The sequence below is a fragment of the Vespula vulgaris genome, chromosome 9, assembly GCF_905475345.1.
Source record: "Vespula vulgaris chromosome 9, iyVesVulg1.1, whole genome shotgun sequence".
NCBI classification, from domain to species: domain Eukaryota; kingdom Metazoa; phylum Arthropoda; class Insecta; order Hymenoptera; family Vespidae; genus Vespula; species Vespula vulgaris.
This window is the reverse complement of record NC_066594.1, coordinates 3,166,261-3,184,026: the sequence shown is the minus strand read 5'-3', so window position 1 is coordinate 3,184,026 and position 17,766 is coordinate 3,166,261. Positions and strand designations below refer to the sequence as shown.

The following is a 17,766-nucleotide window of genomic DNA, read 5'->3' as shown; positions in this document are numbered from 1 at the left end:
GATAATCGACTTGAAGATTTCATGTTTTTTTATAGAAACTTAAAATCTTTTCATTAAATAACTTATTTTTTACATTTAATTTCATGAATATTAATAAATATTTAATCTTTTTATTAGTCAATCCTTTTAAATAAATACGTATATATAACTTATTATCGTTTTGCTTTGAATAAATCCTATGTAAATATTTTAATTACCTATATTATATGTGCATTTATCTTTTTAATTTAGAAATTGTATATATAAAAAATATAAAATATAAAATGTTCACATACCTGCACTTTTTTTCATAATTTATATTAATAACAGCATAAACAATTATAGTTTTTTGTAAAATTTTATTTTGGAAGTTTCTCACGATATTTATTAAACATTTTCGATATTTAAAATATCCGTAATTTCATAAACTTATTCACTTGTATAAATCCAGAATATAATTTTTTATTGAACTTATAAAGTAACATACACCATCTATAGGATCTTTTAAATAACTTTTCTTATCCTAACCTCTTTTGATTCTTGTTATGTGATATATGTACTTAAATAAAATATGTTCATTTGGCAATGCTTGATAACTTCATTACATTCTGCTTGCAAGTAATTCTACTATAGAAAAAGAAAAAGAAATATACATATATACATTTAATCACTATCTGAGTTTGATTCGCATTGCTAAGTTACGAGTGAACAGTTGTAGAAATTCAGTTGTACCGAGTGAAATATAACCTTTAAATCGTTGAAAATGGTAATATTCAATGTTTTGTATTTTACTTGATTGTGTATAATATGCTGAAATATATTCAAAATTGAAATTGATCTCTACGGTACATTCACTATATAATATTGTAGGAAATAAATCATTGATTTATCAAATTGTATTTATAATATAAAGATTACCAGTGACAAGATAGTAGGAAAATTATATTTATTTTGAAAATGTATCCTTGTGAAAAACATTCTCACAATACATTTAAATATTTTTTTTAATGAGATAGTTTTATGGCATTTAATTGATTTGATTTAAAAGACTTTTCTATCTTTATTACACTTTTTTTGTTTAATTTTGTATTCCATGTCACCTTTAACCTTTCTTAGAAATTTATAAGTATATATTTACTTCCTTATATGAAATGTATATTCTTATCAAATAGAATTTGCAAATAATATAAATAAAATTAATTTTTTAAGAGTTGTCTCAGTAGTTTATCTCTTTTTTATTTATAGATAACAAATGGTTGTAGTAACTTTTCTCAAAGTAATCGAGAATTATGAAGAACCCTACAACAAAGCAACTCCAACGGTTGGAAAAGAAGAAGAAGAAAATGGCTGCTCTTTTAGAGATTATCAAATTGAATGACAAAGACAGAGAAGTTAAAACGCTTGCTCTTAAACAAACTGTATGTTATTTTTATATCTAACTAATATTATTTTTCTATAGTCATAGATTATTTAATTAATAATGAATTACTAAATTAAATATTTGTAGGAAGCAGGACAAACTAATTCAGTGAATCACTCAGATGAAAGTCATGGAATATTAAATGATGAAAGCCCAAATCGTAAACGATCATGTTGTATAGCATTAGACGAAACTCATGATGGAAGAAATAATGAAATAAAAGACAAAGTTTATAGTATTGAAGAAGACGAAGAATGTACTAACAAAAAGCCTAGGTCATTAGATCTTCATAAAACTTTTATTTAATTATAAGATGATTTAAGAAAGGATGAAAAGATTTTTAAACTGGTCTATTTTTATATACAGATTATCTGGAGAAGATTACGCAAAGTTAAAAAAAGAATTAAGAGAACGCAAGAAGATACTAAAAACCAAACCTCGATTACAATTAAAGCAAGCTGGTGAAAATGCAAGCTTAAATACTCATAGCCAAAATGCAGATAGAATTCCACTTTTTCTCAGTGATATACAACATTTGTTATTATATTCATTACTCGGTCATCACTCACCATATGCACCAACCAGATGGTGCCAACTTGAAAAATACAACAAGGTAAATAAAAAAATTGAAAAAAATAATATAATGAATTTAATAATTTATCTTTTTTTATGGATCATTTTATAGGTCACGCATACTATAGTTTTTATAGTGGAAGGCCTTTCATTATATCATTTTATGGCTTATGAAAGCATATTTTTTCATATCACAAATAATTTGGAATTTCGTTTGGAAGTAATGACACCAGCAGCATATGGTGGTTCTATAATAGAAGAACTTGTAGCAGTGCCACTAACAGGAACACAAAGTGACAAACTAATTAAACGTATTTACAATGAATATTAAGTTAAATGAAAATATCATACAATATATAGATATATAGAACTATTCCCATTACAGAATTTGGCTCTTTAGACATTGCGTTACAAAATGCAACTGATATAATACAGTTATTAAAAACGGTGTTCCCTATGCATATGGCTACAATAAATTCTACAAATAGAAACAGTAATCTACCTCCTACTGATAAATTTTCTAGAACACAATTGTTACTGTCTTTACAACAAATGGTTGAAGAAAATTACCCAGTGCCACTGAAAGGAGAACTAGCGAAAAAGTAAGTTGTATTATAGTGTTTTATATAATATATTAAATAAACTATAGCTTTACAGAATCATATGAGACTGCTGATGCGTTTTAGATATGGTGAATACATATTCACAAAAGATAATTACTTTGAGGCAACTGCAAAATCACCTATGTTTGCTTTGGATTGTGAAATGTGTAGAACAATTACTGGAAATTTGGAACTTACAAGAATATCTCTTGTTGATGAAAGCTTTAATGTAAGTTATATCTAAAAATTATAAAAATATAAACATTTCATACTTCATTTTTATCACAGGTTGTTTATGAGACTCTTGTTAAACCTAATAATCAAATCATCGATTATTTGACTCAATACAGTGGTATTACAAAAAAAATGCTAAGTAATGTTACTACAAGGTTGACAGATGTACAAGAAAAATTAAGAGAGATACTTCCTGCAGATTGTATCCTTGTAGGACAGAGTTTAAATTCTGACCTACATACACTAAGAATGATGCATCCATACATCATCGATACATCTGTTATCTTTAATATTACCGGCGAACGGTAATTAACATTTTTGCGGAATATCATTGATGTATCGTATGCAGTTTTTTTTAAAAGTATTTTTATAACAAACTTCTATTTGCAGAAAGCGTAAAACCAAGTTACAAATTTTAGCCGGAAAATTTTTAGGTGAGAGTATACAACAAGGCAATAGTGGTCATTGTTCAACAGAAGATTCAATAGCTTCTATGAAATTAACACAGTTAAAATTAGCTAATAGTATAGATTATGGAGATGCTGTTCTACGCGGACAATGGGATATGTATGCATTAAAAATGGAAACTGGTAATCAATCTATATCTCAACGAAAAATGAAGAAATTTGAAATAAGTAAATATGCCACATCTATATTTAATTATGTAGCTAAAGAACAAAGGACTGCAACTATTATTGGTACTGAACAAGTTATGAATGAATATTCTAAATATTTCAAGTCTTCTTCATTGAACGTTAGAAATGATGAAAATTATAACGAAGGTGATCAGGTAATTTCGAAATTTTTGTAATTAAGGACAAAAATAAGTTGAACATTATTATAAATTCTTATCGTAATGATAATTTTTTTTCTTTCTTACAGATACGTCTAGTGATAGCCGATAACGATGAGCAAGCAGTAACGCGAGCCTCTGAAATAGCATTGCAGCATCAATTTATTGTGTGCCATGTTAAAATAAGGGAAGAACAATTACAAAATGAACACATTGAAAAAACATTTCGTACCGTGAATAAATGGATATACAAGCTCTGGCAACAGATGGCCGTACATGGTCTAGCGTGTGTTGTATTTAGTGGTCAAGAAAATGCTGCCAACGGAGCTTGTTTTTTAGATGTGAAAAAATGTGTAGCGGAGAAGTAATCTGCGTGTAAAAACAAAACAAAAAATGGATTCAAAACTATTTATATAGAAAAAAATAAAATATTATTTTTTTCATAATAATACAGACTATTTAAAAGACGAAAATGTTTAATCAGTGTACGACGATATGTTTCGTTTCGAAACTGTAACAATTTTGTTACATATTCTTTTTACTGAACTATAATTTTATAATTAACAAATAATAATACACAACAATTTATATTTAAAATGTCTAATAATTGATTTTAACAAAAATGTACATCGTTTATGATTACGGAATATGAATATCATAAAATAGATACAAGAGACGAACTGAAAAAAAAATACTCCCATATATTCTTACTTTCTTTTTTATTTTAAATAAGCTAGTTCATTTTTATTTAATTTTAATATGCTTCATATATTTAATATGTGATATTCTCGCCAATTGACATAGCTAAATTCATCAATTAAATAAAAATGGGGAAAAAGAATCATGGATCTGTTTATGAAGATGATACGAATTTTGGTAAGATGATTATAAAAGGTATATATTCGTCATTTACTACAAGTATATATAATTACATAGATAGTTATATATAAATTGCAGAATTCCTCGATGGAGGGCAGGGTTGCGGTAAGCAAGTATGTATTTCTTGTATTATAATATTATCGCGTATAAAATTAAATGTATATGTAACGTATATGTATATGTAATAAATTATACTATTTCATAGTTACATTACATAAATAGCTATGAACGATGACATATGAGAATATGCACGATTAAATAAAAAGTTGCAAAAGTGAAGAGGTCTATAGTGGTTGTTGTTGCTCAAGCTTGGACGAGTACATCAATATAAAGTACATAATCTTATTTATTTGCGGTAATTTCCACGTGGAGGTAAATATTGATTACTTCCAGCGTTTCCATTTCCAAAAGCATTATTTCCATATCTACCATCTGTTTATAAAAAGAAAAAAAAAAAGGAGAAAAAACTCATTGACCGCATTAAAATAAAATCAAATTAAAAACTCGGATTAAGATCATTGAAATTAATTAATTGTCATACCTTGTGGATATTGAGCCTGACCTTCGTACTGAACATCTGCATTGTAACCGTTTGCATCGTCGGCTGTATATTTAACTATTTGAGTTCTTGAGTCGGGTAACAGAACTCTATATTCTCCTTGCACAAGATTTCCATCGCTACTTTCGCGTTGGGAATAATCATTTCCACTGGGTGGATCATAAACTTGATATTGGAAATTGTATGGTTGAGGCTGTTAATTACAACGAAACATTTTTTTAATTCTATTATGTGAACGGCAAAGTACGGTCTTTATAAGATAATCCATTTTAAAACTTTTATAAACTCTTTTCATAAAGATAATATTTTATATATACTAAATATATTCTTCAATACGTTTATTTCATTGTAATAATATTTTATGTATTTTATATATAAAAATTATTATTATATCATATTACATATATTATTATTACAATAAAATAATATTAATTAAAATTATGTAACAGTATTTTATATATACTAAAGACCGTTCATACCCTTCCATAATCTCCGTTAAAACCACCTTGATATCCTCTGTTACCACTGGTACCAAATCCAGGTGCCCCATAAGTCGAAGATGGTCCTCCAAAATCACCACCACCGCCACGATTACCATCCCCTCCGAAAGCTGGTGCTCCGTATAATCCAGCAGGTCTATCTCTAAAGTTTGATCCACCGAAGTCACCACCTCTGCCAAGACCTACCCCGCCGAATCTATCATTGAATCCGCTACCTGGTCTGTATTGATACCCACCACTTTCACCACCTCCCGGTAGGAGTCCAGCAAGTACATTACTACCGATACACGATAGTACTATGACAATTGTCATACACTGCAATCGAAATTAAATTGTAATTACTTTGATTACTAACGCGTTTAAACCGTTCGATTTATCTTAACTCATCATATCCGTTCGTCTATTAGCGAATTATTAATTGACGAATTAAAATAGCAATGTAATTAGTTTCAATTCTTTTTTGTAATGATTTCTATTTTAACAAATAATCCAAATCGTAGCAATTCCTTCATTCAATAATTGTAACTTTTACTTGTGGTATTAAATTTGTATTGGCACATAAAATGAACGATTAAGGAGTAATTTTTGTTTTTTCTATAAATTTGTAGTTTAATCCCATTTGAATATATACATGTTGCTTCTTCCTTTTTTTTTTATTTTTGAAAGATAAAAATTCTAAATCACTTGTCGATCGTTATACCGTTCAATTTTGCAAGAAAATATTATTTATCATCAATAATCCGTATTTATATAATCCATAAATGACCTACCTCGTGATAATTCATATTGCTGTATGAGCGAAGATTCTATGAGGACTGAGAAAATGATGCTCCGCGGAGTTTATATAGTCTGCTGATCCTTTGTTACAGTTTATCCTTAGTGTGTTGCGTATACATATCCTTCCCTGCATTAGGATGAGCAACCGTAGATGTGGGAGGCGTAAAAGAACGTATATTCCCTTCACTCTATGATGAATTACGGGATGAGACGTTCAGTGGATGAGTGAAATAGCTTTAAATTTTAATTGGGCCTACGCACGTGACTTCGACCTGTCGATTAGGGTACTCGCGTCACGAAAGAAACGAAATCTCGACGTAATTGTAAGATCACGATCTCTTCCGGCATAATCGTACATCTCAGAAACCCTCTTACGTCAATAATATTACCAAATAATATAAGATAATAATATTTACTATCATTTTTCAAAAGGAAACGTAATTTCATTGGCTCATCCATAAGTACAGAATGATTATCGACATATCCATCTACGTGTGTGTACAGTGAATTTATCGATATATTATTAAATGACAAAAAAAAAATTTTTTGTTCATTTTATGAAAATAATTGTGAAAAAAATATAAATTAATTTCATATCAAGCATCCGTTCGTTTATCGTATATTTTACAAATGTAAATTGTACACGTTTCTATCTTGCTGGTGTATAGGTCTCCGTGTCTGTGTAAGTCCACAGTTAAAATAGTTAAGAACTATCATTAAATTAAAAAATTTGTTTATTTTAAAAAACATTTCGTCATGTTTCTGAAAAAATAAATGAAAGGTAAAGATAAAGAAACAAAAGTAATGTATAACGCGCATTAATACTATCTTTACGTGTAAAACTTACGTAAATACAGAAATTCATTTTCGTGTTAAAATATTGCCGCGATACAGTCTCTCTCGTTTGAAAGATATTATTTATCAGATGATCTATTTAGATCTCTCAGGCGAAAGTTCAGAATAATATTTCGGATGATCGATTATGATGCAACTTGAAGTACGGCGTAACTGGTTTCATCTTCTATTTAACTACACAAAACGATTACTGGTGTATGATGCAAATGAAAGGCAGATGAAGAAATAGGACCGTAAGTAGTTTAAGTGGAGCAAGAGAAATCAAGGATCATCCTTGATCTTTTTCTGTTGAAATTATCAATACCGTAGATGATCTAAATATGATTTATCGAGCATTATCTGTACCGATCAAAAGAATCATCACCTTTGTAATAGCTAATAAAAGCATTCCGAATAAAAATGTCTTACAGACACATGAATAATAAATAATATGTTAATATACCTATAGTCACAAATAAAAATAAAAAGAAGAAAAAAGAAAATATCCAATTGTGTTTGAAAAGAAGATACGAAATCATGAAGTATTTGTATGCAGATAAAATTAATATAGGGGAAAGTAGGGCAACTCATACCCCCGGGTGAGTCGGGTCGTCTTCGTATTTCACAAACACATGTCTCCACCATCTATGTTATGGCATAATTAGCAAGCTTCAAACGAAATGATTACTAGCCACGATAGTTAGAAAAAGATCGTAGTAAACCGCATGTTCCCTTAATTCTGTCTATCTATTAAATATATTAAATATATATATCTATATATATTTTTTTTTATTCCCCTGCAATCGGAGTAATGCACGTTAATTATTCATGGTTTTCTTCCTTGACAGCAAAAAATATTAAATCTTATCATTAAACATACTTATATATATATATATATATATATATATATATATATATATATATATATATATATATATGGGTAGTATAATGTAATTATGGAAAGTGTGTGTTACTCTTAATAAAACTGTATATTTTAAATATAAAGTAAAGCTCGTACAAATTTAAAAGAGACTTTTTTAATGCATTTTACTATGCAATCAAGAAAGAGTAACATTACACAACTGATGTAATAAGGCAAAATTATATATAAATATTTGTATATAAATTCACGTACACACACGTATATAAAAAAATGTTTAAAAAAAACATATATATATAATTACGTTTTATTTTAATCTCTCTTCAACAAGATTAAAAATGGCAATTTACATAGCAAATTTTTGTATACAAAAAATGTTCTTTTTGAAAAATATGTACTTATATATTTCTATTTTTATACGATGTTATTATTGTTAATATAATGTTGTTTTTATACGATATTGTTATAAACATTATATTTTATGTATTTAAACTCGATTGATAATGAAATGAATATACAGTTTCAAATAACACACAATAGATGTCTCCGATGCAATATTTTTATGTATTATCGACAGTCGTTAAGTGAAATCACTTACCTTATCTTCATTTATAAAAAATAATAGAAAACAGATATTTTATTTTCTATTTCAAATATGATCAATTTCGTATTATTCTCTCTTCATTTAATTTCAACGAATAACTTTTATATAAGTACGAAATTTTTAATGGAAACAACCACACCTATATATTAGTCAATGTATTACGATTCCATACACGCTTGTGTAAGGTTTGCATGATAATATAAAGAAAGGACCCGTTACCGCATTCCATTACGTTAACAGCTTGTCAATCCACATTCTTCTGTATATTCCTGACGAAGACATGTCAATTGCCGGATGACCTTGACCAACTCCAAGAGTTGAACATATATACATATACTTTTCCATGATCATTTCAAAGAGGTTATTAACCTCAGTTAATTAAATATAAACTCGTTCGACATGTTCCTCTTAACCTTAAGAGAATGTCAAAGAAAAAATCAAATTCCATAGATTATTTTGATGAAACGTTCTAATTTCATACTCTTTCTTCAATAAACTAAACTAATAATATCACCGAGTATCGTTTGAACCATTAGTATCGATAATATTGATTTCGATAAATCTGCAAAGAAATAATTGTTTCTTTTATAGTTATAGTTATAGTTTACAGATATTTCGAGAAAATCTTATGTGGAAAGAATAATTCTCTTAATAATATATTCACTGACACAAATCACATCAATTTAGAACAATGTGCCTATCACTAGTTATTTACTTATTGTTACATACATTAGCGATATAGCGGATCTATGATCGATAATCGATCGGACAAGAAAACAAAAAAGGAAAGAGGAAAAGAGTTAGTGAATATCGATATCCTTATGCAGCATGTTGTTGACCGCTATTCTTCCTTGAGAGATTCTTTTTTTTTTCTTCAACCTGAACACGACTTCACACCGGTAAAATATACGGGTGAAGGTAACCGGCCAGAGCTATCCGAGGCTACAAGTTTAAGATATTCAGTTTTCCTATAACCGTTGACCGAGTAACGAGTAACATCTTCTCTGCTAAACTTAACTAACAGTTTGTTTTTTGCTTATTTTATATTGTTCAACGTTAATATTATTAAAATGGAACTACGTTTATTACTCGTAAGTTCAATCATTTAAGTGCCCCTATCGTATTTTATAAATAATTTTCTAAATATTTTGTGTAAAATTAAAAATGATATTCTTCGAAATTAATGTGTTACTTATCTCTTTTTTTCCTTTTTTTTTTTTTATTTATATTGAAGTTTTTTTATTCTTATTTAACACGATGAATTTGTACGTGTTACGTGTTTAGTGACGAATATAAATTTTAGTTCATTACAACAGACAAGATGTAGAATTATTGAGAATTAAAATGGTAGTATTAATAATTTCTTTTTTATTTTAATTTCATTTTAATTTCATTTTATTTTATTTAAATTTATTTATTTATAATTTACTCGTAACTTGAAAAAAAGAGATAATTGAATAAGAATATTTCAAAGATATAAAGAATTTCAATATATTTAATAATCAATGTTTTAAAGATAAATATCGAAACGATGTTTTATATTCAAAATATTAATTTTTCGCGCGTGAAAATTATACAAAAGAAATATATTAACGTATATATAGATTTTAGGATACATAATCGAATTTATATTTATAAATATTACTATAAAAAAACTAGATGTGACATAAGTTAATTAGTATAAAATGTATAGAAAAAAAGAAACGTATTTTATGAAATATTGTTTTACATTGTTTAATGATATTTTAAAAACTGTGCAATGATTACGCTACTTTTTAAAAATTTATTACATTTTTTGATTCTATTGGTACCAATTTGAAAATTTCATTCTCATATCTGTAACGACGATAAAATTTGACATAATCATACTTTTCTAACGTTCGAAATATTTCGAAAGTAGGTTAGATATATTACGAAAAATTTTATTTACAATATTATGTAACACTATGTTTTTTTCATATTGCGTATTGTTTTTTCAATTATTTCTTTTTACTATATTAAATTTTTATATCAACAATTTAAAATAATAAAGAGAAAAAAATAAATACTTTTTTCTGAAGGTAAGCGATTTTTTAGTATATAACGTAAGATTAATTTAATCAAAGAAATGATAAGATCATTTGCAAATAAGCAAAAATATTTAATTTAGAGCATCAAACGATGTAGTTGATGGACCACGTACCGTTAAGATTGAATGCATATAACGTGTTTACTAACGGGGAATGCCGTCAATGACCCGTATGTATCGCGCAGGTAGAGACTTACCGTAGAAAGTAGATATACATAATGACCCCGATTTTAGATTAGAATATGTTTTTCTTTTTAGAAATATTTCAAAATGAGTATATTATTAAAAAAAACAATTTTCAAGTTTAAGTTTAATATAGAATAACAGAGTATTATTTTATTTCATATAGTTTATTTACTTAATTTGTTAATTATTTTTAATTTCAGATATTAATTTCATGTATCTTAACTTTTGCTGAAGAATATCATACTACTAAACGAACAAAGACCAATAATATTGATGTATCTATGCAAGAAGAACCTCCTGAAGGGTATTATGCATTTGTTGAATCACCAAATGCTGAACCTCCTAAAGTTAAATCACCACCATATGTTGAAAGTGATAAAGAATGTCATGGTAAAAAACTATTTTACTTAATCTTTAAATTTTTTACTAGTTCTATAAATAGATTTGATATTTATTTTTCTTGATATATTAACTGATTAATATAATTTTTAGATACTGGAAAAGGAAAGGGATATGCATCTGTGTATAATATTTGTGGTGATTTGAATAAAGGATTTATACCTAAAAATCCAATGAAACAATATATAAATGGATCTTCTTATCCATTGTAAGTAAAATGTGGAATATTAATATAATTATTTGTATAATCTTTTTTTTTTTTTTTTTTTTTTTTTTTAAATATACATACATATTTTTATATATACTTATATTTTTTTTTAATATACGTATTTATAGCACTTTAATAAAAAATCATACTCTCAAGTTTTTGAGTAAAGCCTTGCCAATTTTAAAAGCAGATGAATCTTTACCAAAAGTGGCCAAAATTCAACCTGTGCAAAATTCGTAAGTAAAGAATATATATATATATAATAATATACAATAATATTTAATATACTAAAATTATTTTATATTATTTTCATTGCAGAGTTGATCCTGATCGAAAACGAAGTAGAAATAAAAGATCCTCTGATATAAATAATAATGCAAATCGTAATGGTCGCAAATTTTGTGAGAATGGTAGTGGAGTGTATGTTATTTGATTGCATTGATGGTTTATAATAATGAATGTATTATATATTTTTAGTGTTATTAAAAAATTATCTTTTAAAATATCTTTACCTAGGGTCTGTATGTTGTACAAAGCAATTCAAGGTGAGCCATTGGCAGCATCAGCAGCAGAACGTAGAGATGAACCTTCAACACAAGAATATCATCAACGAAATCCTGTTCAAGAAAAACCTGAATATACTGGACCACCAACACCTTGCCCAGCAAAAGTAGAATATGCTACTCCAGTTTTTGCAAAAAATTATCAAGGAGTTTGGCGTTATGTTGTCCAAATTCCTTATGAGGGTTACTTTACACAAACAATTGAAGTTACTCGATGCATGTAAGTGATAATAAAAAATATTTTAATTATAATTTTAAAACTATCATTAATGACCCAACATCTACTTCTATTAAAAATAATAACGAATAATTATGTAGGCAATCAAGATGTCATTACTTAGATGGTGGTTGTTTGTCTTCACCACGATGGACAAGTTTACTAGTAGCTGAAATTTTTTATCCAGAGACTTTTCTGGAAGGGAGTCAGTCTGATAGATTTCCAGGTCCCAGAGATCCTGTTGTCGGTGTTCCACCACCTGTACATGATTTCCAAAATTATCAACAATACTTGCAAAAACGTGCAGGTGAAAATGAAGCACGTAATAGTGGCAGTTCTCAACAGCATCACTGCGATGGTGTAGATGAAATGGGTTGTTTCCAGGTAATTTACTAGGCATAAATTTATAAAAAGAAAAGTAACAATTACTTGTATATGTTTGATTAAATTCATAATTAATCTTTTTGACCTTTACTGTAGGTACGATTATATTATGACTGGTTTTTAATACCAGGAAGCTGTAAATGTTGGCGACCTGATTATTTCAATCGCTATGTTCGTCGTAGTGGATCTAGTACTGAATTATGAACACTTATTTACACTTATATATAATACTTAGATATTAAACGTGCGATTGTAAAATTATTAGTTCATTATTTGTGATTAAGAGAACATTACTGGTCAGATAAATGAATGATAATAGATAGGTACATTCAAACTAAATGTAAGTTAAAATAAGTTAATCATAATTTAGGATAATTATTTAAAGAATTTCTATGTATGAAACTTCTCTGCACAAAAAAACTTTCATTGACATAAGATTTGTTTAAAAATCAACACTAACAATCAATTATTTAACTGTTCGTAATAATGATGCATTTACATTACTAAACACTCAAAAGTTGCTTCCTCAAATAAGAGATTGTGTCCTTTTGATGCGCGACTGATTATATCCTATAGATGACTAAATAATTACGTACATACACCTAAGATATACATTTATGTTACAGACTGTCATTGTAAGTACATCTGTTTGTTATAAATGTTATAAATATATTGTTATTTATACTCTAATTCGCGATTTTGTTTTATATATTAACTATTCAAGATATACATATATATATACATACATACATACATATATATATATATATATATATATATATATATATAATCTTTAGAAAAAAACTTTATATTTGAAGATATTATTTTATTCTTATATACTTACTTAAATGAGATATCTTTAATAACTAAGTATGAAATTTTATTATCTTCGTGGAAAGCGTAGTATATAATAAACTGGTAAATATTTATAGTTGATAAAAAATTACTCTTTAATCGAAGATAAATATGATATATAAGATAAGTAACATTCAGTCAGCAAATAATTACATTTTTTTTTTTTGGTAAGGACCTCGTACCTTTTACAACTTTTTCATTTTCTATACTTTCATGGCATTCTTAAATTTATCTAAATGAGCTAAAAGAGATCGATATCGTTACATAAACATTGTGCTTCCCTCTTGTAATAATCCACCTACACTAAAGCAAAATACTATTAACATAACTTCATTAAATTATATTTTCTATAAATTTAAATATTTTAGATATAATAATAAGAGTATTGTTTCCTGTTATTTATCATTTTTGGTGAAAAAAGGAATGCCATAATTAAATATCCAATAATGAAATAATTATTAATTTAATAATAAATTACGTCCGAGTATAAACTATTACATACTATAGTAAACATAATTCATGAATTCTAATTCGATATTGTTTGAACTTTTCTCTTCTACGTTCATCTTTATATATTACACAATTAAAAATTATACAACCTCCATGTACATAATAACAAGAAAAGTGTATTGTACAACTGCTTTTATATAGACTTATTAGAGAACAAAATTTTCAACGAAAGCAAATATTTAAATTATTTGAAGATTGTTGATTTTGATAAGCCTTGTAGTTTTTAAGTAGTATAAATTATTTCTATAGATTACTTTTCTTGAAATTATAGGAAGTATTTTCAATCTACATTGTCTTGAAAAATGAGTTTTATATAACCAGGTGAACCTTCAAGAGGAACTGCACAGAAGGGACAAATCGCGATGTAACCATTTGTACCGTGTGGTATTGCCACCTGTTCCCAATATCTGCAGATAAATATAGATTAATATTGCCTTTTTATACTTTTATGTTATACAAACTATTATATACAAAATATATACAGAAAAATCTTTTCTATATATGATCTATAAAAATATTATTTTTATATGTAATTTTTAATACGAACTTCACAGTTTTTTCTGTAGCCATGTGTCCACAAGGTCTAAATGCATAAGTAGGTGGGCCTCTGTCAACATAGAAGGCAGGTTCAATTCCCATTGTAAGTTTCACTACTGATCCAGCGACCAAGCACATTGGACACTTTCTTGTTACTTTATCTTCTTCCTGTCCCCAATCATGATGACCTTGTACATGGCCACATTTTAAATAAACATATGGTTGCTGTTGAGCTGTATCTGATGCTGCCTTACGTGGAATAACTAGAGTATTTAAGCCAACAGGACATTGCGGCCGACCAGCATTTATAGCATCAACTAATTCTTCTAAATCATGTTTTGTCTATAAAAAATATTATTATAGAGTATTTTTATATTACTATAAAAAATACAATTATAGAATATCGATATAATATTTACTGACACATAAATATTAGTTAAAATTTATATTTATAAAACTATAAAATAAATAATGTTATCAAACAAAAAGTATAAAAATATAACAAAAAAGACACTTGCAAAATTTTTACTGTGTCTGTACTAAATCACATTTATTATCTCGAAAGAACATTCTTAAATTTACTGTTTTTAACACAGTAAGATTTTACTTACTGGTGATTTTGCAAGACCTTCTGCTGATCTCCACAGTAATGTAGCTCCACATAAATCAATAAGAGTACCATCTTGTAAAATATTATTTTCATCTTCTACATAATTTCCCTTTTGTTGAGCACTTCTGCTCTCTCTAAGAGAAAATACTCCACCTCCAACACTTACTTCTCGCCAAAATCCACATTGGGCTTCTCCACTACAAAATTGTCCTCGTGGATGCATTATTAAAACACCATTAGTTGTCAAACCATCAATTTCTCTATTTTCTTGCCATTTTGTTGCTTTTTCCTAGATACAATAGAAATATGTTTCCCTTAACATAGAATTCTAGATTTAAAAATGTATAATCCCATTACAAATCTTACCCCTAAAAAGATGTTTCTAGAACTATCAAAACCAGCAGCATAAATTCTAGCAATTCTAGGATTTGATCGATCAGCAAGAATTCTACAGGCAAACCTACTAATTGTACTCTGAGCAACCCGGCCTTCGTTTGCAGTTCCACATTCACTACCACCAGGACATGTATCCATTACAACAAAATCAATTGGCGACTCAGATGAACGACCAATCTATGCATTAATATATTTAAATAAAAATATAACAAATTTATTTAGATAAATATGATGTAATTCTTTGTTAATTTCATCTTCATTGAAACTTACTTGAAACATATCTGTTTCTTCATCCTCTGTATATTCAACTATAACAGCTTGAGTTCTGGAAAGTGTATATGAAATTGAATGCTGTTTTGTATTAAGAATAGCTTGTGAACTGTGAGGAGTTTTAACAATGTAATGTTTACTACGTTTAACACCATTTGGTATTGGTCTTTTAAATAAAAGGAATTTACTTCTCCTCCTACCACGATCACCAGGTGGAAGATATCCATTATATCTATAATAACGATCAAATACATTAATACAAACACAATTTTTCTATTCTATTTAATAAAGTTTGAATACTGCTTATGATTAATATAATTTATCTTCAATAATTAAAGATTCATATTAAATATATGAATAATATATATATTAAAATCATATTATATTTTTTTACCCAAGAATAACTAATTCTCCATATTTTACTAGCTGCTTTGGTTTATCATGGCGATGACTATGACATTCATGAGGATTCACATGTGGTCGGTTATGAGGATGTTTGTTACGTGGACTATGAGGTGGACCAAGAGTTTCTCCTTCTTCCACAAGCAATGGACTTTCGCTACTACCCCCATCCGATCTGAAATAGTTCAGATACTATCTATATTCTATTTTTTATATTAATTATTATATAATATATATATATATGCTTTTTAATACATTTATTTCAAATATGTATGAATTTAATTTAATAAATATATCTATTGCAAAGAAAGCAAAAAAGAATAAACGTAAATTTTATATTAATATAAATGAATTAATTAAATTATTTAATTATCATGTTACTCACAATGTATATATAGTTTCTTTTTATCAACCATATATTTCTTTGTATTAATTCTTTTCTTATATTAATTAAAAATGGGTAAGGTTTAAATTCATAGACTTCTAGTAAAATTATAGACATATAATATATAAAATAATATATATTTATTGTCGAAAAAATAAAAAAAATTATTAAAAAATATATTACATTATTATTTCTCATGTGTTTTGTAACAGAGAGAAAACAACTTTAATCATATTTCACATTAATTTGCAACATACAAAAGTAACGAAACCTTATCAATACGATATGTACATATAAAATGTCAAGATTAGTTACCGTATCACCATTGTGAGTTCTGCTTTTAAACCAATTTTGCCCCAACTGTGAACGCTCGCAACATGAGCCACTTTGAAAAATTTATACAAATGAACGATTTACAAATGTTATTTGTCAAAAGAAATCGTTATATGACTAGTCCAATGAAGTACACGAAACCGTTATAAATGCGAAGCTCAACATTCGAAATATAAATTGGACGTTTCATGATTACGAGTTACACGATAATCACATTTATTACCGAGTGTGCATAACGCGCTCGAAGCTTCAAAGTTCAACACACTGCTATTATCGATATATACAAACGCGTTAACATTATAAGATATTTTTTTTATAATAATAGGAAATCCCTATATAAATACATCAATAATTGCTTTTAAATCACTATACGATTAATCTTCTTAGATTGTTTTCGTTGGGATCATTTAGTCAAGACAGATCCGTATAATACATGTAATCACAGTAGTACATAAAAGATTTCAAGCTTGATTTCTATTTTAAACTGCCATCTATATAGATAACCTTACATCGCTTAAAGGTTTGTCGTGATTGGTCAATACTAGCCTATAGTATTTCACTTGTATATTCGTACTTTAAAAAAATATTTCTTATTTTCAATGTTTACTCGTTATAAATGTTCTTTTATATTGTTATATTAATTATCAGATTATTTGCTAGCAAAATATATTTTGTAAGTAATATTTCACTTTCACTAAAGCCTAATTAATATTGCATTGAAGAACAACCAATCATAAACCATTATTTCAGAAATGTCCTATTATAGATGTCACTGTAATTTATAATTCGTCTACTGATACAAATTTATT

General features: G+C 27.3%; 4 protein-coding genes across 8 annotated transcripts; 2 read left to right on the top strand and 2 right to left on the bottom strand.

Moving 5' to 3' along the window:
* The first annotated feature begins 504 nt into the window (after window positions 1-504).
* Window positions 505-4,378, top strand: LOC127066060 (RNA exonuclease 5). 2 transcript variants are annotated; one of them, XM_050999300.1, is made up of 11 exons: window positions 505-745; window positions 1,225-1,397; window positions 1,487-1,674; window positions 1,766-2,012; window positions 2,085-2,283; window positions 2,358-2,574; window positions 2,659-2,803; window positions 2,863-3,113; window positions 3,199-3,398; window positions 3,477-3,598; window positions 3,691-4,378. In XM_050999300.1, exons 2-11 carry the CDS (start codon window positions 1,269-1,271, stop codon window positions 3,967-3,969), a joined length of 1,977 nt encoding a protein of 658 aa, XP_050855257.1. In that variant the 5' UTR covers window positions 505-745; window positions 1,225-1,268; the 3' UTR covers window positions 3,970-4,378. The 2 variants fall into 2 exon arrangements, with proteins under 2 accessions (XP_050855257.1, XP_050855256.1); XM_050999299.1 differs by having other exon boundaries at window positions 3,199-3,598.
* A 30-nt stretch (window positions 4,379-4,408) lies between these two features.
* LOC127066061 (pro-resilin-like) lies at window positions 4,409-7,491 on the bottom strand. Its single transcript, XM_050999301.1, has 5 exons — window positions 7,164-7,491; window positions 6,310-7,078; window positions 5,519-5,854; window positions 5,022-5,232; window positions 4,409-4,912 (listed from the first exon to the last, which is right to left on the bottom strand). Exons 2-5 carry the CDS (start codon window positions 6,322-6,324, stop codon window positions 4,827-4,829), a joined length of 648 nt encoding a protein of 215 aa, XP_050855258.1. The 5' UTR covers window positions 6,325-7,078; window positions 7,164-7,491; the 3' UTR covers window positions 4,409-4,826.
* Window positions 7,492-9,561: 2,070 nt separating this feature from the next.
* On the top strand, window positions 9,562-13,343 carry LOC127066470 (uncharacterized). 4 transcript variants are annotated; one of them, XM_051000255.1, is made up of 9 exons: window positions 9,562-9,725; window positions 10,784-10,872; window positions 11,089-11,278; window positions 11,381-11,495; window positions 11,624-11,731; window positions 11,814-11,915; window positions 12,012-12,278; window positions 12,377-12,659; window positions 12,756-13,343. In XM_051000255.1, the coding sequence occupies exons 3-9, from the start codon at window positions 11,170-11,172 to the stop codon at window positions 12,861-12,863; spliced, it is 1,092 nt and encodes a 363-aa protein (XP_050856212.1). In that variant the 5' UTR covers window positions 9,562-9,725; window positions 10,784-10,872; window positions 11,089-11,169; the 3' UTR covers window positions 12,864-13,343. The 4 variants fall into 4 exon arrangements, with proteins under 4 accessions (XP_050856212.1, XP_050856211.1, XP_050856210.1 ...); XM_051000254.1 differs by having other exon boundaries at window positions 10,784-10,887; XM_051000253.1 differs by lacking the exon at window positions 10,784-10,872.
* A 241-nt stretch (window positions 13,344-13,584) lies between these two features.
* On the bottom strand, window positions 13,585-17,403 carry LOC127066468 (protein pellino). The gene is made up of 7 exons (XM_051000251.1): window positions 16,940-17,403; window positions 16,232-16,414; window positions 15,838-16,069; window positions 15,538-15,744; window positions 15,173-15,460; window positions 14,572-14,903; window positions 13,585-14,431 (listed from the first exon to the last, which is right to left on the bottom strand). Exons 1-7 carry the CDS (start codon window positions 16,948-16,950, stop codon window positions 14,305-14,307), a joined length of 1,380 nt encoding a protein of 459 aa, XP_050856208.1. The 5' UTR covers window positions 16,951-17,403; the 3' UTR covers window positions 13,585-14,304.
* Between the last annotated feature and the right edge of the window lie 363 nt (window positions 17,404-17,766).

Excerpts from the sequence above, each read along its gene's own strand:
- LOC127066060 (XM_050999299.1), top strand. The coding sequence starts at position 1,269 with ATGAAGAACCCTACAACAAAGCAACTCCAACGGTTGGAAAAGAAGAAG. Across the intron at positions 2,013-2,084 it reads AACTTGAAAAATACAACAAG|GTCACGCATACTATAGTTTT; the intron begins GTAAATAAAAAA and ends ATCATTTTATAG. Across the intron at positions 2,804-2,862 it reads TTGTTGATGAAAGCTTTAAT|GTTGTTTATGAGACTCTTGT; the intron begins GTAAGTTATATC and ends TTTTTATCACAG.
- LOC127066061 (XM_050999301.1), bottom strand. Across the intron at positions 5,233-5,518 it reads TTAACGGAGATTATGGAAGG|CCTCAACCATACAATTTCCA; the intron begins GTATGAACGGTC and ends TGTAATTAACAG. Across the intron at positions 4,913-5,021 it reads TCAGGCTCAATATCCACAAG|ATGGTAGATATGGAAATAAT; the intron begins GTATGACAATTA and ends TTTTATAAACAG.
- LOC127066470 (XM_051000253.1), top strand. The coding sequence starts at position 9,705 with ATGGAACTACGTTTATTACTC. Across the intron at positions 9,726-11,088 it reads TGGAACTACGTTTATTACTC|ATATTAATTTCATGTATCTT; the intron begins GTAAGTTCAATC and ends TTTTAATTTCAG. Across the intron at positions 11,496-11,623 it reads AATGGATCTTCTTATCCATT|CACTTTAATAAAAAATCATA; the intron begins GTAAGTAAAATG and ends ACGTATTTATAG.
- LOC127066468 (XM_051000251.1), bottom strand. Across the intron at positions 16,070-16,231 it reads GGAGAATTAGTTATTCTTGG|ATATAATGGATATCTTCCAC; the intron begins GTAAAAAAATAT and ends TCGTTATTATAG. Across the intron at positions 14,904-15,172 it reads AAGGTCTTGCAAAATCACCA|ACAAAACATGATTTAGAAGA; the intron begins GTAAGTAAAATC and ends TATTTTTTATAG.